This window comes from Nothoprocta perdicaria, unplaced genomic scaffold, assembly GCF_003342845.1.
Source record: "Nothoprocta perdicaria isolate Ctin4 unplaced genomic scaffold, notPer1 scaffold_62, whole genome shotgun sequence".
Lineage (NCBI taxonomy): Eukaryota > Metazoa > Chordata > Aves > Tinamiformes > Tinamidae > Nothoprocta > Nothoprocta perdicaria.
This window is the reverse complement of record NW_020455888.1, coordinates 2,920,291-2,946,563: the sequence shown is the minus strand read 5'-3', so window position 1 is coordinate 2,946,563 and position 26,273 is coordinate 2,920,291. Positions and strand designations below refer to the sequence as shown.

General features: G+C 40.5%; 1 protein-coding gene and 1 long non-coding RNA gene across 2 annotated transcripts in view; one reads left to right on the top strand and one right to left on the bottom strand.

The window, feature by feature from the left end:
• Positions 1–1,233: 1,233 nt before the first annotated feature.
• HSPH1 (heat shock protein family H (Hsp110) member 1) lies at positions 1,234–22,590 on the top strand. The gene is made up of 18 exons (XM_026049800.1): positions 1,234–1,429; positions 2,301–2,358; positions 5,097–5,237; positions 7,127–7,249; positions 8,340–8,439; positions 10,032–10,165; positions 10,667–10,911; positions 11,709–11,937; positions 12,697–12,803; positions 14,189–14,322; positions 16,699–16,904; positions 17,651–17,782; positions 18,523–18,660; positions 19,067–19,192; positions 19,695–19,802; positions 19,909–20,028; positions 21,214–21,375; positions 21,861–22,590. Exons 1-18 carry the CDS (start codon positions 1,323–1,325, stop codon positions 22,059–22,061), a joined length of 2,571 nt encoding a protein of 856 aa, XP_025905585.1. The 5' UTR covers positions 1,234–1,322; the 3' UTR covers positions 22,062–22,590.
• Positions 22,591–23,734: 1,144 nt separating this feature from the next.
• Positions 23,735–26,273, bottom strand: part of LOC112956351 — a 3,866-nt gene continuing 1,327 nt past the window's right edge. The window contains exons 2-3 of the long non-coding RNA XR_003251037.1: positions 25,713–25,903; positions 23,735–24,267 (exon numbers count right to left, since the gene is read on the bottom strand). This is a non-coding gene — a long non-coding RNA (uncharacterized LOC112956351). The remainder of the gene's footprint in view (positions 24,268–25,712; positions 25,904–26,273) is intronic.

Genomic DNA, 26,273 nt, shown 5'->3' with positions numbered 1-26,273 from the left:
AAAAGAATGCTCTAAATCTATTTTTAATAATCTATGGTGATTCTTAAACTGCTGGGCACAATTTATATAAATTGTAATATAAATTGTAATATAAATTTATATTAAAAGAAAGAAAGAAAAAGTTAAGCATTTGCTGAAAACACTAGGCACAGGGGGTTTTGTTTTACAGCTGACAAACAGGTGAACTAGTAATGAGCAAATCTGATTTTCTCCCACAAGTCCTACAGAACTATTACCTCAGATGCAAGAAATTAGGACACTTGCAAAGAAGGCCGAAGTGCTTRAGGCATTTTCAGCACGGAAAAAAAAAAAAAGATAATTAAGTACCCAAATACTTTAAGAAAGATTGAGACGTTCAATACCAGCAGTAGTCACAAGATGGTCGCTTTTTCCTACTCCTAACAGGAACCCAACAACAAATTAAGGAAACAACTAATTATGTGATCCCCAGCTCTACAGAAAAGCGAACAAATGCCCAGGTGCGCGGAAGAACTAGGGGCTTGTGGCAGCTGCCCGCCTAACCACGGCGCTTCCACACACTGAGGCTGGGCAAGGAGAARCTCCGCGGGGGAAGCGGAGCGCAGCAGCTCCCTCCGGCAACGCCGGCTCCGCCCAGGCCGCCATGGCGGCAGCCCGTCGCGGCTCGGGGTCCCCGCCACCCCCGCAGAAGAGCAAGGCAGAGCCAAAGAAGAGGCGACGAGACACCGGGACCGCGCTGCGGGCGGCACTGGGACAGACGGGCTCGCTCACCCCCGAGCGAGCGGCGCGGAGGAGCCGCTTAATGGTTTAACCGTTAAACGGTTCAACCGCTTAATGGTTTAACCGTTTAACGGCCGCGCGCCGCTCCCCCCGCCCCTCCCCAACCGACGCCGGCCTCCGCTCCCCGGCCACGCCCCTTCCCGCCAGGCCACGCCCCCTGCTCGCCCACTTTGACAGCGGCTGGGGCCAAGCCGCCCCGCCTCCTCCCCGCACGGCTCCAATCAGAGCCGGCAGCGTCTGCCGTCGTCATGAGAACGGTGCCCGTCACGGCAACCTGGCGGCGCTGATTGGTCGGAATTGTTCGAGAAGGCGGCCGAAGGCGGAAACGGAAGCCGCACGTGGAGCCGGCGAGTGGTTGCCGCAGTTTCTGGAAACTTCGCCTCATTGTCATATTTAAAGCGGCGGCGCCGGCCTCCCCCCTCCCTCTCTCCCTTCTTCCCTCCTCCTGCGGCCGGAGCGCCGCGCGCGGCGCCCACACCAGCACCGGGRCCGGCACCGGAGCCCGGCGGCCGCAGCGCCGGCAGCCGGAGCGGGGCCGCGCAGCGCCCGGCGGCGGCGGGGCCATGGCCGTGGTGGGCTTCGACCTGGGCTTCCAGAGCTGCTACATCGCCGTGGCGCGGGCCGGCGGCATCGAGACCGTCGCCAACGAGTTCAGCGACCGCTGCACGCCGTGAGTGCGGGCGGGCGGCAGCCCCGCGCCGGGAGGGGGGCGCCTTGGCGGCCGGCAGAGGGGCTGGAAGGTGCTGGAAGCTTCCAGGCTGCTCGGGGCGGGGGAGCGGGCAGGGCCGGGCTCGAGCCCCCGGCTCTGCCCCGCGGGGCCGCCGGCGTCGACCCGGGCTCCCTCCCCGGGCTCCCTCCGCGGGCGGCGCGCGAACGCGGGGCGCTGCGCGCCGTTAAAACCGTTTCCCGCCTGGCGATGCAGGCGAATAAATCAGTTCGTGGTTGTCTGGGGGGTGAAGTTGAGCGGCCTTCTTAACTGAAGCCGTTCCGCAGAGCTGAGTATGCGTAAATCTGAAAGTTCTAGATCTTTTTTCTATTTAAATTTTAATTATGTCCGAAAAAAAACCYACTTCTTCCTTTTTGWTTTATTTTTATTTTTTATTTGAAAGGACGTTTCCCCTGTACAGAGGTGTACTCAGTGGAGCGGCTTCTCCTCTGGCTGTGCAGAGGGACTTTACCCTCATCCTGGGGTCAGGCATAAAAAGCCCCCCGGCTCAAAGCGAGAGTTGGAAAGTTGGCAGCAGCCAACCAGGAATGGGGAGGCTGGGATCTGGGGGTGACATCTGAACTGTAATCTCGATRTTGAGCTGCGTGTGAATAAGCCATTGTGGAGAGCCCTGGATTCGAGCCAGGGCTTTGGAGGGGATAGGGCTCCCACTGTGGTGTGTTACCACAAGCTGTAAGAACCTCACTTGGACAGAAACAAAGTTTCTAGTTTTCCCCTGTTTTTTAAATAAATGTATCCTTGGGAGTTCTCAGTACCATTTAAGGTCCTTATGGTGTTAATTAGCTTTTTTTTTTTTCTTTTTTTTCTTTTTCAGATCAGTTGTTTCATTTGGATCCAAAAACAGAGCTATTGGTGTCTCAGCTAAAAACCAGGTACTTCCTGACACGTGAGAGTGACAGTAAAGCTGTTGGTGCAAAGCCCTGGTTAGGTACCAGCCTGTACCTGTTGCTAACATCAAATTAATTTCTTCTTGTCTGTTAATAACTTCACTTTAGAAATGCTGTGCTTCACTGTACTGCCGTGCTTTGGGCAAAGAAATGCCTAATGCAGGTTGCTTTAGCAAGAACACAACTGCTCGCTGTATTTGTTAACAGTACTGTCTTCCAGTTGAACCCATTCCTCTTCAGGCAACTTAGTCATTGAGTTTTTTGTCCAGCTGCTTCTGTCTAGGAATTTCCAGCATTCAAGTGAAAGCATTTTTATTTAATTAATGGATATAGTTTCTTAAAATTAGATGTGAATCAAGACTCTTGGCTCGTATTCTTAAAGCTATTTGGGTACCTTGTTACCTGTGGTTTCTTTRTAAGGTAAGTGCCCACCTATTCTGTGTGTGGGCTTTTTTGGTTGTTTATTTTTTAAGGTGTAGGCCTTTGGTTTTGTTTCAGCCCCTTGGAAAGGGGCTTAAGGGACGACAAGAAATATTTGAAGTTGCCTTATGTTCATATTTTCATTTTAAAACGAAATCTCAGAATTCTGGCTGACTTAAAGTAGCTGACTCTGTGAGGTGGTTCAATTCTCAAGGATTGTAGCCTCCTGTTTGGGGGTTGTTACGTAACTGCTGCCAATACAGAGCAGCAGGCAGCCTGTGTAGTGCAGWGCAAAGGGTTTCCATGGAGGGAGCCCTAGAGGAGACTTGCTCCTCCTACAACAGTCCTTAATTGTCAACAGCCAAGGAAATTATAATTTGTATGTTCATAAGCACACACAYCTCCTCAGTTACAGGTTAAGTGTCAGGCAGTAAGTGTATTCTTTCTTTTTTATTTTCTTTCTCTTAAAGAAATTCAATTTTTATCGTTATATCTGTTTATTTAGYTGTTGTCCTTTGCTGGTTTAAATCATAAAATAATTATCAATGTACAAAAATAAATGAGTTTTTATTCAAAACAAATGACCTAAATTCTGTATATAGGTTCTCTTGAGGCTAACKGAATTCTGTATATAGATTCTCTGGAGGCTAGGTGAAGATATGATAATATTATTAGAACATTCTATTAAATCTTGTTCAGAACTTCAAGTAAACTGAAAGCAAAGTAGATTAAATTGCACTTCAGCGTGCACAGTGTGCTTGTGTTTTCTACCTGCCTGGGATTTCAATTGTCTTCAGACTAGCTAGGCTGTAAAGAATATTAATAGAGTTTCATTCTGGGTTATCCTAGAAATTGAAACAAAATATTTTTGCCAGAGGAAAAGAATATAAAACTTAAAGATAAAAGATTTCATGAAGGTTTCTTTTGTAAATGTAGAAGTTACTTGACTTGGGCAACTGAAATTTATATTTTCAGTGACCTGTGGTGTTGTAGCTGCATATATCAGAGAGTAAGATGTCATATATCTTACTTCATTGAGTAATATATTTCTTAATTAAAAGTCTTGACTAGTGACTTAAGGAATGTGACTGTATGTGAGAGGTCAAAATACTCAGAGATGATCTCTGACTCTTTAATTATTTGTTAAAGAAATTTTGGGGCATGTTGGATAAGTCYTGGCAGCTGCATGTGAGCAGTAGTGTATCATTCAGGCTACCATAATCTCAGCTTTCTTAATTGTGTCTAAGCCAGAAGTTGTTGAAACGGGCTAAAGATCTAAGGGCATAAAATTGCTCTAAAAATATCTTAAGATTGTTCTTTTGGTAAAGACTTTTGAGTTTAATTCTAAATTAGGTTATAAAAAGCCACCAGAGTGTTTGTGCTTCTCAGCACACTGCATAAGAATTATTTTTGCATCCACATTCTTCACAGTACAGCTGTGAGTTAGGGCATTCAAGTAGTATGAAGTTATGGCTATACAAGTGATGAAACAGTGCCAGGAAATCGTTTTGGACACYAGACCTTAAACACTTCCTTGTTTTAAAGCACGGGAATAGCTCCTGGCATAATTTTGCCCTATACAAACTAGTGTTCCCCATTTCCATTGCTAGGTGCTCGCAGTTTGAGTGGGCTCTGGAAGGTATTTGCAGATATATTTGGGGTGCATCTCTTCTAGGCCATTCATGTCCTCTAGAACGTGTCTCTGGGTGGGTTCTTGCAGTATATTTCAGTATGTACTTTGAACTGGCTCTGATTCCAGAGTGTCTCATGTTTCTGGCTGCTTGGTAATACGCTGTATCCCCTTTGGTTGGGCCCAGTAGTTTTTGTGGCTGAGCAAAGGAACTGGTTTGAAAGTAATTTAGGGGAGGAAAGAAAGGGCAGCAAGTGCTGAACTGGATAAGGAGACTAATCAGCTTGAAACTGAGTGGCTGAACAAACAATTGTTTGTGTTTAATGTAGTGGGAGAGTGCGGGGAATGACAGGAGGTGAAGTGGCTGGGATTGCAGTGCCAGCTTGCAGTCCAGGACAGTGGAACTGGTTCCTGTCTGTAGTTGTTTGAATTGCAGCTACATTAGGTGGTGGAAGTAGCAAATACTGTAAATCCTGTGACTGATCTTTAAGATCAGTTGCTTTAAGATTTAGGAGCTACTTRTCAGGGGGCTACTTGGCTTATTTGGGTCTTCTGCAGTAATGAGCTGGTACCCTAAAACTTGGGTGGTGCTTGAGGGTCGCTGAGCAATGCTGCTCTGTAATGGAGGATTTTTAAGAATGATTTTTAGAGCATCCTGGTTTTCTCTTTACAGCAAATTACTCATGCCAACAACACAGTGTCCAACTTCAAGAGATTTCATGGCCGTGCATTTAATGATCCTTTTGTTCAGAAGGAGAAAGARAAGTTGAGCTATGATTTGGTTCCTATGAAGAATGGTGGCGTTGGAGTGAAGGTAAATTTGCAGTGCAAATTCTTGTTATAGCCAARTGGAAAATGTTATATTTAATCATTTAATAATTAAAATACAGGTTTTATTTGATCTTTCTAAAGGTTTTCTTTAACCCATCTCATACTGATGGCGCTCTTGTATGAATAGCCAACTTCATCTTTAAGCAATGTATATTAACTCTCAAACAAAGTCTCATTCCAACAAATGGCTCAAATGTGAACTTCCTTCATGGCAGGTTGCACATGCAGTTCGAACAGTGCAGCAGAAAAGCTGCCAAGGTAATTAAAAGGTTACGTAGGTTTAGTTTAAGTATTCACCTTTTTCTGTCTCGCATGGAATACATTGCAACAATCTAATTAATTACATGGTTACCTGCTCCTGCTCAGGTATGGGAACTCTTTAAAATCTTYGTTAAAAGTGAGTGACATACAAGTCCAAGTTAGTGGACTGGCTGGTATCCTGTAACTTACTTGCAGCAGACTTTGAAAAACGTCTTTACAGTGTAGTTCAGATTTGTACCTTGCTTGTGCTCCAAATTTTGTTGGAACAGTGTCAGCTTTTTGTAGAAAAGAGGTGCAACTGCTAACATTAAATTAATCTAAAGATCCGTATAAAGATATTGGCAATGACAGCTTTAGGAAGCAGCTATAATGCTGCTTTCCAGATAAGTGTTCTAGTTTAGCTATGGCTGTGGGCTTATGGTTGTATTTCTTGTTTATTGGCTTGTTTGTTTTCAGTGCCTTCAGCTGGTGCCTCAGAACTTCAGTATTGATCAGGCAAAGTGATAACTGATTACATAAGAGGATTTTCTGATTGGAATCAGATATTTACATTTTAAAGACATGACACTTTTTAATGCAGATTTTTGACTTGTGATTTTTAACAKCTCCAGGTAGAAATTAATGTTTTCCTTTGATTACAATGTCTTTTGCTGTACAAGAAAGTTGAGTAATAAGAGAACAGTGCTACTTGATGGGATTTTCTTTTTGTGTTCTCAGTCTGTTTGGAGCAGAAATGAGTAAGTTCTCTTTATTGGAGAGGTGGGGAGGGAATAATTTTTGAGTAGATTATAATAAGTAGCATTCACCTGGACTGGAGTGTTCTGTGACTACTTGTTCCACTGAAACTGTAATGCCCTCTAGTTGCTTTTCCAAGTTGAAATGACGTGAAGAAAAGGCACCTACTTTAAGAATCAGTCATAAAATGCTCTTTCTCTTCATTATTGGCATTTATTCTAGTACACAGAAAGATGGTAATTCAGTAGTCATTTTTAGGAGAGAACAACATGAAAATTAACTTTTTACTGAGCTTTTTATTTTAAGCTTACAATTTTATATGCATAAGGTGAAGTTTTGATGTGCTCTTCATTTTAAAATCATCATCTTGTGGTTAGGGTTTAAAGAGAGTAAAATGAGGTTGTTTTTTTTTTTTGCCAGAACTCATCCACTTCAAATATTTGAACAGAAGTGCAAAAAATATCAGAAGGAGATGATCAGCATGTACTTCTGTACTTTCCTACAGTTGTCAGTGGTTTTAATGATGGCTGTTTTCACTTCTTGGCATAGTAATGTGAGGCTGTGTCTTACTCCTTTTATACTCACGTCTTTCTAAATCATTTGAAGCTCCCAGCCATTTTCTTCATCTATGGAGTTAATGTGGTTGTTAATGCTTAGCRAGTCTGTATCAAAATAGTTATTGCTTCTATATCCTGTAGAATGGCAGAGTCTTGAATTTGTCATTTAAGTGGCAAATAAATTAAAACTGCCATTTATGTAATGGTCTAATTAAGCTTGTCAGGTTGGAAAGAGGAATCAGCATATCCAAAAATCTTAAACATAAGATTTTTCTGCAGTTGAAATTGTGGAATTGTTTCCCCTGTTTTTCCTATCCAGGTCATGTACATGGATGAGGAACACATCTTCAGCGTGGAGCAAATTTCAGCTATGTTGTTGACCAAATTGAAGGAGACTGCAGAGAGCAACCTGAAGAAGCCAGTAACAGACTGTGTTATTTCTGTGAGTAGTCGTAGCATATAGGGAACAGTTTGTTTGGGTTATTTTCTTTTTCTGAACYTCAGCTATTTGAGGGCATTTTGTTCCTRTTTGCGTAAGGTGAAAAAGAAACCRTATAAGCATTTACAAAAGGATTATTCTAACTAGCTTTAGAGCTTTAGACTTAAGGAAATCCCAGGGCATTTCCATATTCCAGTCCTTGAAGTACTTCATGAGCTCAATCTCTTGGTGACGGCTGAACGTTTGGGCCCAAGAGCATTTTCTGGATCTATGTGTGTACTCTGCTGCAAACTGGATTCMGTGTCACAGCATCCTGCACAATGCAGTTACCTTTGGTGTGCCCTCAGGCAGCTGAGAACTGTAATTTTTTGCTTTCAATTTATGACTTCATGAAGTGACCTCAGTAAAGCACAGTCATTCCATTGCGCTGCTCACGTGTAAAATAACAGTTGCCTCTCCATGCACGTGGCACTGAAAACGTCGGCTTGGCTATTAGAATAACTTGTTCTCCAGTCAGTACTTGGAAAGTCAGTGTTTTTTAATGTAGTCTCTGTCTTGGAGGACATCCATGGTCTCTGTCCAAAGCCAAGGCCAGAGATCTGTAGCAATTTTTCAATAATTTACTCTTCTTTTTTTTTYCTCTCCCAAGATCACTTTAGCACAGTTTCTCTTTATTCTCTTAGTTCTTTTTACCTCTCTAATACTGCTATACTTTTTTTCTTCTTGCACAAGAATACATAAACTGATTATGAATATGATGGTTGTGTTTCTCTGCATAATACTTGGCTGCATATGTTGCACCTGTAATTCAAGTTCTACTTTCTTGTTTGAGTTCCTGCCATTCATATACAGATAATTCATTTGCTTCTTGTTAGTATGTGCTAGTGTGAATTAGTTGATGTTGGCTTGATTGAGTATTGATTGAGTGTTTAAAGCCCTGATTCAGTACATAGTTGTATGCTAAACTCTTGCAGTGAGTGCCTTTCTTAAAGATGTAGAACAGACACAATTTTTTAATGAAMATTTTTGAATGAACAGTGTTTTGCAATGTATCGTTTTCTGGAAATAACTTTGTTCTTAACTGCTTTCTCAGGTTCCATCCTTTTTCACAGATGCCGAAAGGAGATCTGTTCTAGATGCAGCTCAGATTGTCGGATTAAACTGTCTTAGATTAATGAATGACATGACAGCAGGTACGTATGGGAGAGTAAGAGTTTCTACCAAGTTGTATATGGTAAGGGGTAGTCCAAGAAATATGTCTCTCTTTAAAAATTGTCTATGAAAACTTGTTTAAAATGGTTATTTTTCTCTTCTTAACTTAGTGGCTTTCACTTTAATGTCCTCTGCATGTAAATGTAGACATGATAATGCTTTAGTGACAGCTATATTCCTGATCTATGGTGAAATGTAGGGTTACTAGTGAACATTGCCACTAGGTCAGTACAGTATTAAGATTCTACCTTGAGCACTCTGTATATTTACAYCTAATGAGGAACCAGCCCATCAGTATTAAAATCCTCTTGATCTATGTTAGTGTTATCCAACTTCAGCCTAATTTCTCATTTGTATAGCACAGAGTTGCAGAGAACATGTGGCAGTTAGAATTCTTGAGCTGGGTAAGGGTGGATCCCACAGCAGATTGACGTGCCCCATGATATAATGTATAAATATATATGTATGTRTATGTGATACGTTCATATAAATATGGAGAGAGGGAGAGAGAGAAAGACAAACTCTTCATGTCTGATGAAGAGGTATTCAAAGATGACCTTTGAGTCACGATGAGTGGTACATGCCAACTAAAAGCCTTGCCATAAAAGCCTTGTCACTTCCTCTTCTGTTTATTCATGAGAACGCTTGCWTCAGCTCAGTCTTTGGTCATACGTGAACCTTAAACTTTACAGTACCGCATAGCAAGGATCATTAGAGTCTTTGCCTTTGAGATGAACCGTCCCCAGGAATGCAAATAAGCTCGTTCGTATTGTTCTTCTCATGTTGTTTTCTTGTCTTGAAGGGCAAATGAGCCATCTTTTTGAACAGTTTAAGATTTTCTCTGGAAAGAAGTCCTGACTTACAGTAGAACAGAAAAACAATTTACTTCATTTTGTCCCTATGTAAGGCAAATAAAGCTGCTGCCTCCTGCTGTGTTTTATCAAGTTTTGTTCCTAAGTTCATCAGTTCATAAACTCTCTAGGCTTTCATATTTTCAGCTTTTACTGCATCAGTATGCATTCAGAATGCTGCTGCAAAGTCTCTGTGTCATCCTGTGTTTACATGCCCTATTTCTTTCTGTTTTACACTTCTGACACACTGTTGTTGCCTGATACTCCCTGCTTAGGCTTAAGAGTCTTTCCTTTCATAAGCCTCTGCTACATATTCATAACGTTCTCAGACAAAAGCTTTATGCCTTGGGTATTCCTTTTAAATAAAACACCTTTTAARTATCTTGTTGTTACTTAGCAGCTTAGAACCGAGCTGTTGATAAACTGAGATCAAGGTAGATATCCCTTGAGCAGGGTCATTGCTGCTTAGACTTGCATGTTTAAGCATTTAAGGATAGAGTATATATTTGATTGAGTAGGAGTTTTTTGCTTTTTCAGATTGTTTCCTCCTCTATACAACTTATGTTATAGGTATACTTAATACCTTATATAGGTATACTATGTGAAGTTCAAGTCTGGTGTTCTCTTGCTGTGTTTCATCCTAATGTTCACAAGGATGTGGTGGCGTATACTTGGAGACTTGCTAGAGATTGCAATGATAATATCTGCCATTTGTCTTACAGTGGCTCTGAACTATGGAATTTATAAACAAGACCTTCCAGCTCCTGACGAGAAGCCGCGGATCGTCGTGTTTGTTGATATGGGACATTCTGCGTTTCAAGTATCAGCTTGTGCATTTAACAAAAGTAAACTAAAGGTAGGTACACTGGTCGAAAATAAAGGGCTTTATGAAACATAARAATAAAATTATCTGTAATTCTGCTTTGCTTAAATAAGTACTGAAATAGTTCATGTGCAGTGACAAAGAGGTGAAAGATGATTACTTTTATCAGTGCCCTTCATTAGCATAGTTTTAAGCAGAGGCAGTAAGTTGTTCATTATACACTGATATAAAGTACACACGATAGCTGGAATTGCTCTGTTTTACCTATATGGGCATAGGTCTGCATTAAAGTTGTGTTACTGTTTAGCTTGTTCTTGCTTAGAGTTGTCGTGTAGTTAAGAAGGCTTATTTCTACAGTTACACTGAAGTCCYGTTTTTGGCTGATGTTTCTGATTAACATAGATGCTGTGGATCATAGATGAATTGTCTTCAGCCTTTCTAGAAACAGAGGCTTGCTGATGTTGGAAGACTCTGGCAACATTTGGATTTTTTCACTGAGTGTGAGACTAAATAATTGTCTTCTTTTTGAACCAGGTGCTTGGGACAGCRTTTGACCCTTTCTTGGGTGGAAGAAACTTTGATGGAAAGCTAGTAGATTACTTTTGTGCAGAAATAAAAGCAAAGTACAAACTGGATCCAAGAGCAAAAGTTCGAGCTCTTCTTCGTCTGYATCAGGAATGTGAGAAGCTGAAGAAACTAATGAGTTCAAATAGCACAGACATTCCCTTAAATATTGAGTGTTTCATGAACGACACTGATGTATCTGGAAAAATGAACAGGTGAGGCGTACGAGAGGCTGCTCTGCTGACAGGTTTCTAGAACTGAATTCTCATGTCCTAAAGAGACTTTTTGCAATAAAATYCAGGCTAAGAGCTGAAGAGCTGTGGCACTTTCCTTTAATGCTTGAATAACCAGAGCTAAAACACACTATTCAGCTACCTGAGCAGAGATGCATTGTCCGAGTGCAAAAGTGTGTGCATGATGAGCATAGATTCTCCTTCTACAATGACACATTTTTAAAGCCATGCAGACGTGTGGAAATCAGACTGGTGAGGTTGGTTGGACGTCTTAGGTCCCCTCCAAATTGAGGCCACTTGAATCCCATATTGTTTATAAAGGTAGCAACGAAGGGAACTTTTTTTATCTGTGTGTCCTTACTGTATTGTGGATATTAACAGAGAAATGGTGGGCAGAAACAATGTTATTGGAGGATGAGTTGATTGTGACCTGGTGTAAATGTGGCTTTAATTGTAAAGGGAGCATAAGTGCTCCCTTTAGATTTGTATTTGTAACCTCTGAGGCAAAAACACAGAGCCTGCCCAAACAATGCTTTCACCTTGCAGCTTAATTGATTAATTGATTAATTGATTAACTGTGATAACAGCATAGGAAAATCTGTAAAGCAGCTGTTCACCTACTGCCTTGTCTATTGCTGTCATCTCAGCCCACTTACAGGGACTTGATCCTGTTGCAATGCATTTAACAAATGCGGCCAGACTTGGTTTAGAAACGAAAAGACCAGGAAATCATAGTGATGGGACAGGCATTTTTTGGTAAATTTTATTCTGTTCTTTAGGTCTCAGTTTGAAGAACTCTGTGCTGACTTACTGCAAAGGATAGAGGTGCCTCTGCTTTCACTGATGGAGCAAATACAGCTGAAAGTGGAGGACGTGACGGCTGTGGAGATTGTCGGAGGAGCAACCCGCATTCCTGCTGTCAAAGAGAGAATTGCTAAATTCTTTGGCAAGGATGTCAGTACAACACTGAACGCAGATGAAGCCATAGCTAGGGGCTGTGCTCTGCAGGTAGGATATTGGCAGCATTTGATCCCTTACACATCAGTTTTCTGGGAGCACTCATTTGGAAAGCTAATGAAGCAAGCGGTTAGGGGAAATGTTAACAGGYCCCAGAAAAGATCCATGTTAAAAGTGATTCCTTTAAAAGTAGGCAAGGAAACATACTCTTGTTCACTGATCTCCCCATGGAACTGTGCTGTTAATTCACGGTACTTGTGTGGCATGCTATTTTATTAAAAGTACTATCCTTTTTTTTAGCAAAACACTTCTTCCTTTTCTGTTTTACTGATTCTCTTACTGCTTTCTCTTCCCTTTTTTTCTTTAACCGATCTTACTAATTGCTTTCTCTTGCAAGCAGTGAATTCTCTGCAGGGAAGGATGCAGGACCTGAAAGATTTTCTCTTAGGGCTGGGTAGTGCAGCACTTCCATTCTTTGCAGGCTTGCTATTTCTTCAGACTTCATTTTCACAAAGCATAATAAGACTAAAAACTGACATTCCTACATTAAATGTTTGTACTCAGAATAACTGCGTTGTCTTAAGTGGGCCAAATGTTCCATCAATTCAAAGAGCGTAAATAATTCTACAGGAGACTTTTGTTTTCTTGCCTGATTTTAATGACATCTGTTAACTCACCTGACTTGGTTTTTAGTCAATGTAGTTCTCATTTACCTCTGCTTATAGAAAGATGTTTTAATATGTCGGGGGGGTGGTGGGCAGCAGGGAGCCGAAAGTTAACAAGCTGTAATACATGTCTGTTTTCTTTTAGTGTGCAATTCTTTCCCCAGCTTTTAAAGTGAGAGAATTCTCTGTGACAGATGCAACACCATTCCCAATATCTCTGTTGTGGAACACAGAAGCTGAAGACACTGAAGGGTAAGTAGCTCAAAATACGGTTTTCAGAACATTCTGGACTTCAGCATCCAAAGATAAGGTTCTTGATTGTATAGGTTCTGCACTGGAGACTGACAGCAGGTTTCTCTATAAATGCATGTGTTAGTTTTAGCCAGAAATATCTTCATAGCTTTTAAAATCAAAAATTTATAACTTCAATAAGCTGTCACTTAATGTCTTGTTTCCTTGTATTTCCCACATCTGTGATATTAACTGCGTGAATGAGAACTCTTTCTTTTTAAYTCAAGGACTTCCTAATGTCTACATTAATTACTGCTTTAGTGGGAACATTATGAATTGTGTAAATGTTGTCACTTTCTGTGGATATTGCTTGTCCAGTTGAAAGCAGAAGTGAGAGTTTAACCTGTCTGTGGTTTCATTGACTCRCTTGACTGGAAGGGAGAAGAGATTTCTTCTAATGACAGTGTCTTAAGACAATGCCATTAATTATGTCACATCCTTGGGAAATGCAGTTTTTGCTGTTTAGGATGTACAGAGAACTAAATTATACTTGATAATTTAGGGAGAATAGTAGAGGGACCTGTTCATTCTTTTTCCCATGTTCTCTGTAGTTCAGATTTTGGTCTTGGTATCTTCCTTCTGGGAAGGCACCTAATGCTTGGAATGTTAACCTGTAGTTTGCTCTCAGAAGCCTCTAAGCTACCAAGTGAAGCACATCTCATGTTTAGGTTATTAGATAGGTCTTCCCACAGTTAAGAGACACAAAATAGTTGGAAATTAGGAAGGATCAGACTGACAAAACGAGAGGACAGAGTCTAGAAAAAGAACCAAGGTGTGGGCTATGAAAGTTCCCCCCCTGCTTCCTTCTTCCCTTCCGCCCCTCCTTTGCTTCTTTCCTAACTCTGCACTTTCTCTCAGCTCCCCTGTCATATCAAGGAAGGAATAATAATCTGGTGTCAGGATTCTCAGCTGAGCCATAGAACACAAATGAGTAAGGAATTAGCAGGGCTATAATTAGTTTTTTGAGTCTAACTGAGGAAGGGTGCAAATTGTGATTTAAATTATGCTGTTCCAAGCTCTGAGTAACATCTTTGGAGGAAACAAATTTTGCAGGTCTGGTGATTGTCTGTCACTCAGGATTCCACCTACATCTAAGCTTACTTGGTTCGGAGACTCAGATTAAGAGGGAAGTAGGATAACTTGGCATCACAGGACATAGTGGTAGATCCTTTACTTCACCTCTGCTCTTTGTCCCGCCACCCCCATCCCATCTTCCTAAGCAATAGCAAGTGTCCTGAAAGGTAAATTTGTCAAAGCAGGRTGTTGTTTCTCTGAAAGGGTTTTCATCTAAGGTTAGAAATTGTCAACTAAAATATTTTAAGACTGATGTTTTCCCTTAATTCTAGGGTCCATGAGGTATTCAGCAGAAATCATGCAGCACCATTCTCCAAAGTCCTTACCTTCTATAGGAAAGGACCATTTGAATTAGAAGCTTTTTATTCTGATCCTAATGGAGTCCCATATCCTGAGACAAAAATTGGTAAGTAATTATTCTGAAAATGGTGCTATTTCACATTGCTTGACATCAAGTATTGGTCTTAGCCCTGCCGTAGGAATGTGCTGCATTATGTTACAGTAGAGCTGTGTGATAGACATTTAATCTTTTATATCTGGAAGACTCTTTATTTTGAGCATTTCATAGGTGACAGAGTTTAGGTTTTGCCTGGTTTCAAAAGATGCCTCAGTGTGAGCACATGAGGGAACTAGAACAGGACTAGAATGGGACTGTAACAGCAAGAGAAGCTTCTTAACTTCATCTAATCCTCTTCTCTGCCTTTCATTAAAGGAAGCTAGGAAGTGTGTATAGAAAATTTAAGTATGAATTATCTAGTAGCAGTGAAACCATTCAACCCTTGAGTTACTAGGATTGCAGTTTTCTGCACCTGCTGGATTTTTCCCTTAATGTTGGGTAAGTTTTAATCAAGGCAGTCTGAGACCTTGGCAGCTGCACAGCTATGGTGGTGATCTGAATTGTATTGGTGGCACTTAGGAACAGCTGGTTTGGACAGTTTAGAATGCAGAGATTTTGACTGTAAAGATGGGTCAGTCAAACACTGGCTCTTTAGTGCTAAACATGAAATCAATGTTAGTGTTTGCACAGTGGGATTAAGAAAGAAGATTGTTACTAATTGTCAGATAACTGCTTGTTTTTGGTAGGCAGTTCAATAGCTATTACACCATATTTTCAAGGTGGTATAAAGAATGACAAATCTCTCTTCCTAGGAAAACAGTTTTTCTTTTCTGTGTTTATTTGGTTTATTTGTTTTTTTCTCATTTGTTTATTTGCTTATACTTAAACTATGCATTAGTTAGGTACACAGCAATTCTATTGGCTTATAGTACATCTATGTTATATTAATCATTGGAATGGTAGTATTAAAGATGAACTTTATACTTTGGAGGTGGTTGGGAGAATACATAAGGCAAAAGCATCTCCACCTGGTTAGCTGATACTTTGTCTAATATATAATGCACTGCAAGGTTAAATGTATTTATTCTAACAGGAGCCATCAATTCTTTTCCTTATTTTGAAGTAAATTGTAGAGTGGTTTCACTCCTGGTCACAAAAATCAAATACCCTGTGTCTTAGAAACTAACAGAGTATTTTGTACTCACAGAAACARCAGACTTCTGTTTCCAAATTGTTAYTGTAAGAACCAACAGTAGGATTTGTCTGCCCAGTTCTGTGGCTTYGAAACTGAAAAKGGAATTTGAAAGGCAAGTTTGTTTGAGCTTGCCCMATCACTTAACTCTTTGCTCAAAACAAAGTTGTTAATAGCTCCAAGTGACCCTGTGGAATCTGTCTAAAGAGAGGATGGGTCTCAACCCCAGTGTTACTGGATTTGCAAGAGGGGATTACAGCCTTTAGACTAACTCCATAAAGGACCTATAAATGCATGAGATCAGATCAGATCCATGACAACAGAAGGGTGCGTGTGACTGAGGCCAATGAATTGCTGCTTGGCAGTTACACAAGCGTCACAATCTCCAGGTTACTGTTCTGGTGACAAACAAATAACCATGGAGTAGGAAGAAAAAAAAAMCAGACGAATATTTTAAGTTAATGTCAAGGAGATCTGACTTTTCATACACTTTTAAAATAGCAATCTGTCTGTTTCTTCCTGTCATGATGCTTATTTCAAGTATTACAGTGGCTGCAAAACTGCATTCTGCTTCAGAGCAAAACATATTAACAGGTTTCTATGGATATTAGAAACCATTTCTATGCTTTCAAAAGTGCTTTTTCTATACCAGATAAAGTATGTTTAAAAAGATGTTCCTCAAGCCAATTCCAAAATTTGCATCACAGACAGCACAACTATGGGGGAGGGTGAGCTTTACCTAGGGTGTTGATTCTGTGCAACTGGTGTCAGGAAAAGCTACCCTRGCTGAAGAAAATAAACATTTTCTTCCCTTTTAAGCTGTAAGAAAAATATGCTAATATATTCAGCCCAATTTTGTGTCTTCGGTAGCATTAACGTCATTTTGGAGACTAAGATGTAGCCAAATGGTAAGGGATTGTAAAGACTTTCAGAACTTCCTACTGAAGTTCTGTTTTTAAATCTATCAAAACAGATTCTAAAAAGGGCATTCAATTTTGTTTTGGATTTGTGGGCTGAATTTTACAAACCTAAAAGCTAAGAGGAAAACATATCCTTAATACTAGGCACAGCTGTCATTAAGCCAGAAAGATGGGCTTAAGAACCTGCAGTGATGTTTCTAGAAGAAATCTTTGAGCGATCAATCAGCTCTGTCACCTTAGTCAAATACATAGATAGTTTTTCACACGAGAGAGGGGTGTCACCTCACTGATGTTACCTGGTTAATGCTGCCATGTGAATATCTTCTTTTTTAGGTAGGTATGTTATCCAGAATGTGGCAGCCCAGAAGGATGGAGAGAAGTCTAAAGTCAAGGTGAAAGTCCGTGTCAACACTCACGGCATCTTCAGCGTGTCTACAGCATCCATGGTAGAGCCAGTTAAAAATGAGGAGAGCGAAGATGTCACCGTCGAGACTGAAGTCGAATCTCAGGACCAGAGGCCTCCTGAAAATTCAGATGATGTGAGTTGATCTTTCTCATGCATCAGTGTCCTTACTGATGGAAGTGCATTCTGCTGTTAAATACTTAAGAACTTTTTAAGGAGGCAAAGTAAGGTTAAGATGTGCAGGGCTGTCAGGAAAAAAAAATCCTCCATAAAAATGGGAAAAATGTAGTGCTGCTATCCTAGAAAAATGTGTATTTTGAAATGAATTGTAAAGCCTTTTCAGAAGGTGCCAAGTAACCTCTAATCCAGCCTAATGGCAACAGGAGGGTTACTTGGGGTGGGCTCTTGCAGCTGCTTTAGTTATCTGGGTGCTCTGAATAGCAGAACTCAGTTTGGAGCATGTCTCATCCCTGCTCTCTGTGAAAGAGAACTGGATGGTTCTGCGCTATTGAAGGAGGGGGGACAGTGGGGAATACTGCAGTATTGTTACTTTGGACTTGATGTTTTAAGAATTTCCGAGGGGATAAAAAGCTGTGACTCAGTAAAATAAAAGCCACTTTGAATAAAAGACAAGTGGTAGCACGCACACACACGCAGGTTTTAAGCTGTGAGCCTGGCACTGGCATCATTTTCACTAAGTCCTTCCTGACTTGTGCCTAGTTTGTATCGTTGTTAGTTAAAGCATGTATGTCTGCGTGTGCACCGAATGCTTTTTAGGGCACACAGTGTAGTATGCGTGTCAGCAGCAAAGTGCCCTATAACTTTTATTAGGTACAAGTGCACATGCCTTCTACATCCTTTGTGCCTGGGCTTTCCTTTCAGAAAAATATCCAGCAAGAGAACAGTGAGGCTGGAACACAGTCCCAGGTACAAACTGATGGTCAGCAAACGCCACAGTCTCCCCCTTCATCAGAACCTCCCTCTGAAGAAAACAAAATCCCAGATGTCAAGAAAGTGAGTGACCCTTTAACTCTGTTGAAAATGTTGTACTCGATTATGGTGGCTTTTAAGATGGTGACATGTTCCAGAAAAGTAAGGAACTCGGTGCTCAGGACCTCTTTCCTTTCTATCTGCTTTTCATTATGGAAAATGATCTGTATAGATTTTAATGATTTTTTTCAAAGAGCTGAGAAAATTCCTGTAAGGAGAAAGTCTCTCTGCCACATCCTTGTCTCTRTGCAGTGTTGCAGACCTAACTGGTTTAGGTTGCAGAAATTCCACTTTATTTAACAGCTATTAGAGACCAGGCTTGTTAGACCTGCCGAGAGAAGCTGGAATTGTGGATGCTTAAACCTAAGAGTTTCCTCCTTCCTCTTAGGAGGAAACTCTTAATCTGGGTGAAAAAACAGTATTTACATAATATTTCTAGTAGATTGCTTCTATATGGATGGAAAGTGGTGGTTTTCTTTTTTTCCCCCACTTCTGGAAAAACTGCAGAGATGGATTATATATCTGGAAGGTGCCCTTCCTGTTGCTCAGTACTATCTGTGATTAAACTGTAAATAACCTAGGATAAGACATATWAGCCCTTAAAGGGGAGGTGTCCCACAAACATATATTGAAAATTATGAGGAAAAAAAAAAAACCTATAAAATCTCTGCATATTCTATCCAGGAATATTTCTGCCCATGTAAGTGTTATATCATCAGAAAGAAGTCAGGAGTTTTATCTTATTTTTCTTCTCTCCAACTCAGACAAATGAGAAGAAAGGGGATCAGCCTCCAGAAGCTAAAAAACCCAAAATAAAAGTGAAAAATGTGGAACTGCCTATTGAAGCTAACTTGGTTTGGCAGTTAGGAAAAGATCTCCTCAATATGTATATTGAAACAGAGGTGAGTTAGTGTGGTTAGGCTGCTTTCTTGATTACAGTTATTTAACATTTCTATGCTTTTTATGGCAACCTCTGATCTTCTAATGTAACGCTGGAATGCAGACTGACACCTAATTTTCCACGAGCTAATGCACTGTCCAACATTAACATATGGCTAACAAAGGTTAATCCAAAAAACAAAAAGTGTCATTTATAGTCATAGCATCAGAACAGTATTCCCTGCTAARAGCACGGATTGGTTCAAGCTGCTTAAATCTAGAAAGGACATSCCATTTCTTCAGGTAAGTCCACTATGTCACCAGCAGTTATGTGAACCAAGGCCTCCGGGGGACTGTTTCACAGAAGCCATGCTTTCTATGATGCCGTTTTAATACAGATAACTAAAACTCTTTTCTGATAATATGCAGGGTAAGATGATTATGCAAGACAAACTGGAAAAAGAAAGAAATGATGCAAAGAATGCAGTGGAGGAATATGTGTATGAGTTTAGAGACAAGTTRTCTGGACCATATGAAAAGTTTGTTTGTGAAAAGGTAGGTTATARCCTCAAGAGCTTCTCTGAAAACCTTATCATCAAATATGTATTCTGTATTACTTGGTTAAGCTTTATCCTATGCATCCTGGAAGTAGCTGAAAATCATTCCTTATTTAAATGATGGCTGTGACTGATCAAGAATTACGTTCTCGGTTTTGCATTTGGCATATAGCCCTGAAAGCAAATTTTGTCATCAGAGGAGAAAAATGTTAAAGTTGMAAATGGAAGCTCTATTACAGTATCTATAACCAAAGATATGCATTTCACTACATAGCACTGTCTGAATCTGAGGCAACCAATTGCAAGTGCTGCCTGTGCTGTGGACTTGTGTATTTCCAATTTAAGAAGCTAGTATGATTTAATTGCCTTAATGAAGCAAAAGCTGCAGTTTTCCTTSAAGAAGCTGAGACTTAATGCTTATATTTAACTGTCCTGTATCTATAAGAAAAACATAGTTGATTGATATTGTGATGCTCAGCCTGTTGAATTCTGATGCACAGGATCTGCAAGGGTTCTCTGCACTCCTAACGGAGACGGAGGGCTGGCTCTATGAAGAGGGTGAGGATGAAGCCAAGCAGGTGTATGTGGACAAATTGGAGGACTTAAAGGTAGGTCTGTTTGTATGCCCAAAAAGCAAAATTTCCCAAATACCACAAGAAACGGTGTTAATGGCTCATAATGAACTCTGTAATACATGAGAAATGCTTTTTCTAGAAATTAGGTACTCCAATTGAAATGCGCTATCAAGAAGCAGAAGAGCGACCGAGGCTGTTAGAAGAACTGGGACACAGGCTCCAATATTATGCTACAATAGCTGGGGAATTCAGGAACAAAGTGAGTGCCCTGGTCTTTCTTTTGCACAGTATTTCCCTGAGCCCCACCGGCTGGCAGAAATTTCAAAGTCACTTTCAGATGACCTGCAGTTTCTTATTGTCTGAAACACATTGTATGTGATGAAGTTAACACCATAAAAATGTCACCCAGTACTCAGCTGCAGTTGCTTTATATGTTTCTGGATATTTTCAGGCACAAAAGGATGTTCTCAAAAGAAGTGAAGGGTAGACAGTAGCCTGACTACTGATCTCTTRAAGATAATCTGATTTCTTTGAAGGTGTACATTAAAGTTGTACTCCTTTTTTCTTTTTTCTTTTTTTTTTTCTTTTCCTTCTCTCCAGGAATGTATATTCCATTCCTGTGCTAGTTGAGAAGCATGASTGCAAAGGACAGATCAGGACAAACTAAAATAAAAGATATGTCACTTGATGTATGTGATGTTACCCCTTCTTGTCACTGCCATTTGAAAAAGCCTTTCTTCATATGCTTCTGAAAACTTAGTCCATGGCTTTCCCCTTACCAGTTTAGGGCAGCTCACAACATTCAAACTCATTAAATTTGACATTGAGACTTGCAACAGAAACAATTTGTCTTCACAGCTGTAGATTATAAAAACATTTTTAAGTGAATAATACAGTAATATTACATAGTCTTGAAATAACTAATATCATTGAATACAACAGCTTTAAGATTCAAATCCGTTTTCTGAATTCCCAAACAAAATCATAGCTTRCATTGCTGGGTTAGTTACTTGACTAGTTACTTGTGTAGCTGTTAGGCTGGCTGTGTGGGGAGTGTTCCCCAAGCTGAGGCGCTCTGAGCGCAGCAGAGTGGCACCATCTGGACTGCTCTGGGCCCTCTTAAGACTTTCCAGAGAGAGAAGGCAATTTCCTTCAGCAGTCATTACAAATGTCACGTTATCTTATTGCATGAGCAGCCCATGAAGCCTGGAATCCCCTCTCTGAACTAGCTCTCTTGCTGGATTGTGTGGCAAAGGAAGCTTTATTTTGACATCTGTATTTCTTGGTCTGTCTTGCTGTAATAGATCTGGCTTGTTGCCAACTTACATTTATTTTCAAAACCCGTGAAGATACTAAATAGTAATTAATTGGGATAGTCTTGTCATAACTTGATGGCAATGAACTTGACATTATTAACTCATCTCAAACATGTGCATTTGTGCAGGATGAGAAATACATACATATCGATGAAATGGAAATGATGAAAGTAGAGAAGTGTGTTGGTGAAGTGGTGGAGTGGATGAATAATGCTGTGAGTGCACAGGCTAAGAGGAGCTTGGATCAGGATCCAGCTGTGCACTCGCGTGAAATTAAGGCCAAGCTACAGGTAAGTACTGAGATAAATTTATTTTGGAGGTTAGTGCTAAAATCAGAACTGTCTTTTTTTTTGGAGCTTTGTTTCTTAGTATTCAATCTCRCTGCTCTAGTGCCCTTAAAATGTACTTAGAAAGTATGGGTAGCACATGCTTCAGTGGAAGGTAAAGAAGCTTTTAACACTGCATGCAGTTCTGGGGAGCTAGAGACACATTATGTCTTTGAGAAACCTTGAAAAGTCAGATGGTTTTTCAGTGTTATTGGCAGGTGCAGAATAATTTTGAAGGACATGTAAAACACAAGACGTTAAATGAAGTACTTTGTCCACGGAGCTTTTATTAAGTCAGTCAGTTAAGTTAGCTCAGGGTGCAGTCTGTAGATGCCAGTTTTTACTCAGCAAGCAAAYAAAGAGACAGGTTTCAAGCAATAAGCAGCACAGGGCTCAGCACCCTGCTGAAGCCAGCGGGTCCTTCATAGAGCTCTTSCCTCTCCTTGCAGGAGCTGAACAACATCTGTGAGCCTATTGTCACACAACCAAAACCCAAAGTTGACTCTCCTAAGGAAGAAAATCCTTTAAATGAACGGAGCGATTATAAAAATGAAGATATGGGAGAAGATGACAAGAATTCTGAAACACACCAACAAAATGGCGAATGTCACCCCAGTGAGCAAAACACCATGAGCATGGACTTGGACTAAACCACTGCACTTGCAGCAAGTTGCTTCATCCCATGACAGAAGATATTTTTGCTGTCGTATGTGATGGGAGTTGGGGGGGAAGGGGAGGATGTATTGTTTTGGAAACTATTTATATTTTTTTCTTAAAACTTGTCTGGAATATGCTGTATTATGGGAGGARGAATAGTAATAGTGGTGGCCATGACTATCCTAAAAGGAAAATTGCCTTGGTAACTTTCAGATTCCTGTGGAATTGTGAGTTCATACTAAGCTTTTGTGCAGTATTTAACCATTTGCATCACTAAAGATGAAAAGAAGCCCTTGCTCTGAAATATACTGCTCCTTCAAGATGTTACGACCAAAACCTTCGTAGGCATTTGTAGATGCCAAGGTAGTTTTCTTTCATCCGGACATCGAATTGGGTATGTCAATAAAAAGCCAATGTCTGTCCCATTCATAAGGACTTTCCAGGAAAATCCTCCTGTTCTGAGGTTTTTTGACCATTGCAGTCCAAAGCAGTTAGCAGATAATACTAAGATGGTGAAATGTGTTAGTAGCATGCGGAAACGCTTACGTTTCGTCTCTTGCTAAACAATACATTTTTCATGTGGGGTACATAAAATGAAGGAAATGCTAATCCTGTTAGTGTTATTGTGAAGCCTTTTAATGAGCTTTAAAATAAAGTTCATTTTACTGGTATCTCCTGACGTGTTGGCTTTGGCTGTGTGCAGTACTTCTGGTGTAAGTCGGTACCTTTCTCACTGTTGGTGGCAGATAACCAAGGCCCCCTACATTGCTTCCCTGTGCTCTGAAAAGCTGCAGCTCTCACGTTCAGCACAGTATAGCTTGTTTAGTAAAGTAACAACTGCTTAACCAAAGAGACAAACACCGTTTTTCCCTGCCCTAAAGAATGAGCATGGCTGAAGGAACCCAAAAATATCAATCACAAATGTAAGGAATTTGATTTTAAAAATGTAAATTTCAGATCCCTGTAGCTTAGAGACCAAAATCTGTGATTCAGAAGATGTTCAAAATCTAATTAAAGATTTAGCACAATTTCAAGTGCCTTTTTATTGGAGATTGAGCTAAAAACACAAGATGAGGTTCAGATTTTTAAGCAAGTGACTCTGGTTAGATCTTAAGCCTTGGTAAGTGGTTTAAGAAGTAAAAACTCTTCTCTGGTGAACCTCTATCACAGAAGCCTATACTTTTAGGTACATGTAACAGAGGAAGGGGCTGAAAATTCAGATCTTCCACTTTAGATGTCAAACTCTACTGAGAAATCAGGTATGTGTTAGCTGGAATGTGATGCTGGAAGCCACAGAGCATGTGGCTCAGGATTTTTGTCTGCAACAAGAAAAAAAAATGAAAGAGGAAATTTTGCCCCTCTAGAGTTACTAAAGTCAGGAGTGGAATTGAGAGGACTGGTGCTTACTTAGTGCCAACTAGTCTTGCTCTTGCCGGGGCTTTTTCTCTTCTCATTCCTGCTTTTAGCAGCCTCCCTAGCTCTCCCAACAGCTGGGGCAGGAGCAGTGTTACAGTGCAGGCAGCTTTCCGTGGTGGTGCACTTGTCAGCAATGACTGCAAGTAACTGGGCTACTGAAGTCCAAATCCTTGTTGCAGGCTCTTCATACCTGAACTTCCCCTGTGCTGATCCCATTAGGGAACTCTGTACAGTAGGAAACACCAAATACATTTAGATTCTTCCTTTTTCTAGAGCTTTGAGGACAGATGGGATTTCAAAACTGCTTGGAGGGCGGAGAGAGGCAGTACTTGTGTTCCAATGTAGTGGTCAAGATCTTGATCCAAGTAGGATCAGGACATAAGCACTAAAATTTAAGTTGTTTTTTAAGCTGCTACTTGCATAGTTTATTACTTGCYTGAAATGCATAGTATGGTTCTAGTCCTGTATCTGAACATAAAGGATATTTTAAGAGACATTTCACTGAAAACAGAACTCTAATGGAGCAGCTAGTGCTTGGAGCTACCTGAGAAGCTTTGCTGGCCCTGGGGTGATAGATTGTTACGTGTTCAGTTACCTCCAGAGAAGCTGCTGCTCTAATTTTCCTCTAATGAACCTTCATAAAACAAATCTGTGCCAAGTACAGACAAATAAGGTTTTTCACAAATTTCTGGAACATTGACTGTTTCACAGCAGTTAATGGTGTGGTAACTGCTTAATCCCTTATTGAGCAGCTTATTTAAGTTCTAGTGCTTGTGTTTCAATCTGAAATAAAAAAAAAAAAAAAGGCAGAAATTAGTAATACAAACTTTTCCCCTCCCTCTAAATTAATGAGTTTCTCACTTTTTAGTTTGCCTTTCACCGCAGATCTGTGAAAGCTACTTGTTAATTCCCACTTTGATCTCAGCATCAGTAAGAAGGATATGAAGATGTTTGGGATGGGGGCTTTCTTTGTGCTTCAACGTGCCAAAAGAAGTGCAAGGAATAAACTGACTGCTAATCAGTTTAATCTTATTAACATGGTATTTCTTTGGTCTTACTGCACTACCCATTATATAGTGCACAAGGTTCTCTACCCCCAACCCCTTTCCAAAAGAAAAAAAATGATTTAAAACCTAAAACAAGGTTTTAAAATTCTTCTGAAGGAATATTTTGGATAGTGTATTGCATCACTACATTTGCTTACAAAACTCATCTCCAAATTCCCAAATTTATCAGCAACAGTTTTGCTGTTATAGCATTACTAATAAGTAGACTCTCTGAACACTGAATTTCTACTGCTTACGTGTACTTTTTCTCAAGCTGTGCTCTGAGACTCTTTTAAAAGATCCTAGAAAAAAGTTGAGCAAAGAGCATATTTTATCTCCTCCAATTCAAATATCTCTGTGAAGGAGAGAGGGAGATCAGGTCCCCACTAGAAATGTTTAAGGATGTGAGTCACAAACCATCATAAGGCACTTATTCAGACTAGCCTTAAGAATCATTATTAATCTTAGTTTAGTGATAGTTTGGGCATTTATACACTTATCAACATATAATGGTCCTGTAAATTAAATGCTGCTTTTAGATGGCTTGTAAGCCCCCAGCACACATCAAACAGCTTCAAATTCAATATGTCTGTAATTCCGAAATTTTGGATGTTTCAATCTTAGGTAAAATATTTAAGACTTACTAGAACTGTTGTTTCATATAGTTTGCCCTTTTTTGAAAGATTAATGGAAGTAATTACGAAAGGACATACAGTGTTAGGGAAAATCACCTTCCTCTGAAGATCTTCAAGTATTTTAAACTAGGATAAGAACAAAGCAAAAACTCTTACGATCTTTGAGCGTTGTTTTTGCTTTTTTTGTTTAAGCTACAGCATAACTTTTCTTTAAAAAAAAGCTTGATGCTTGATATACTTCATCTGTCTTCACAATCTAATATATTAACAACGTTCAGACTATTACTAAGTTMAATAGGCGTGTAATAACACTCATTCATGTGTCTAGGCCCTCACTGAACTTTTTCTTTGGTTACTTCCTGCTTTCCCAATTTTTGCAATGCATTTTTGTTGTGTTTTCTTCCCTTCCTGGCCTCCTGCTAGAAATCATGAAGACAAATAAAATAATCCTTCTGAAATACCACAAAGATCAGCTACACACATGGGGTTTTTAGGCAAGGGAGGCCTTACCTACCGCACAGAKAAAAGCTGCTGGGTCTGCACCAACCTTAGGCCCAGGCCTCCCCTGGGCTTCGGGACTCGGCTCAGAGCCGGCGGCTTGTGAGGCAGGAGCCTGTCCTGCCAGCACTGGATGAAGGGGCAGGCTCTGTGGGTCCGTGAGGATTTCATAGGGAACCCGGGGGTGTTTCCAGGAGGCTGGAGTGGAAACCTCCCATGGCTCTGCCTGGCCAAAGGTCCCTGCAGGGGGAAGAAAGAAAGAAGAAAGGAAAGSTGGTGGAGGAGAATAAAAACAAGAAAAAATCTGCCTGTGGTTGTCCACATATGGCCAACAGTGTCACTGTTTTGGGCAAGACAGCAACGCAGGAGGGACTTGAGTGACCTTTGGTTCCAGGCTCTGCAATTAARGGTACTGGGTGGCCAGGTATGTTACTAAGTTTGAGGTGGGGATGGGGATACAGTCTTCTGCTGTGGCTGAGCAGACTGATTTCCAGGGATGCTCTGATGCTGGTATTTGTCATGCATATATTTKTGTGTTTTGCATCTGCCTGTGGTTAAGCTACAGTTCAGCTCTTTGAAAAACTTTCCACAATTAAATAAATCTACACAG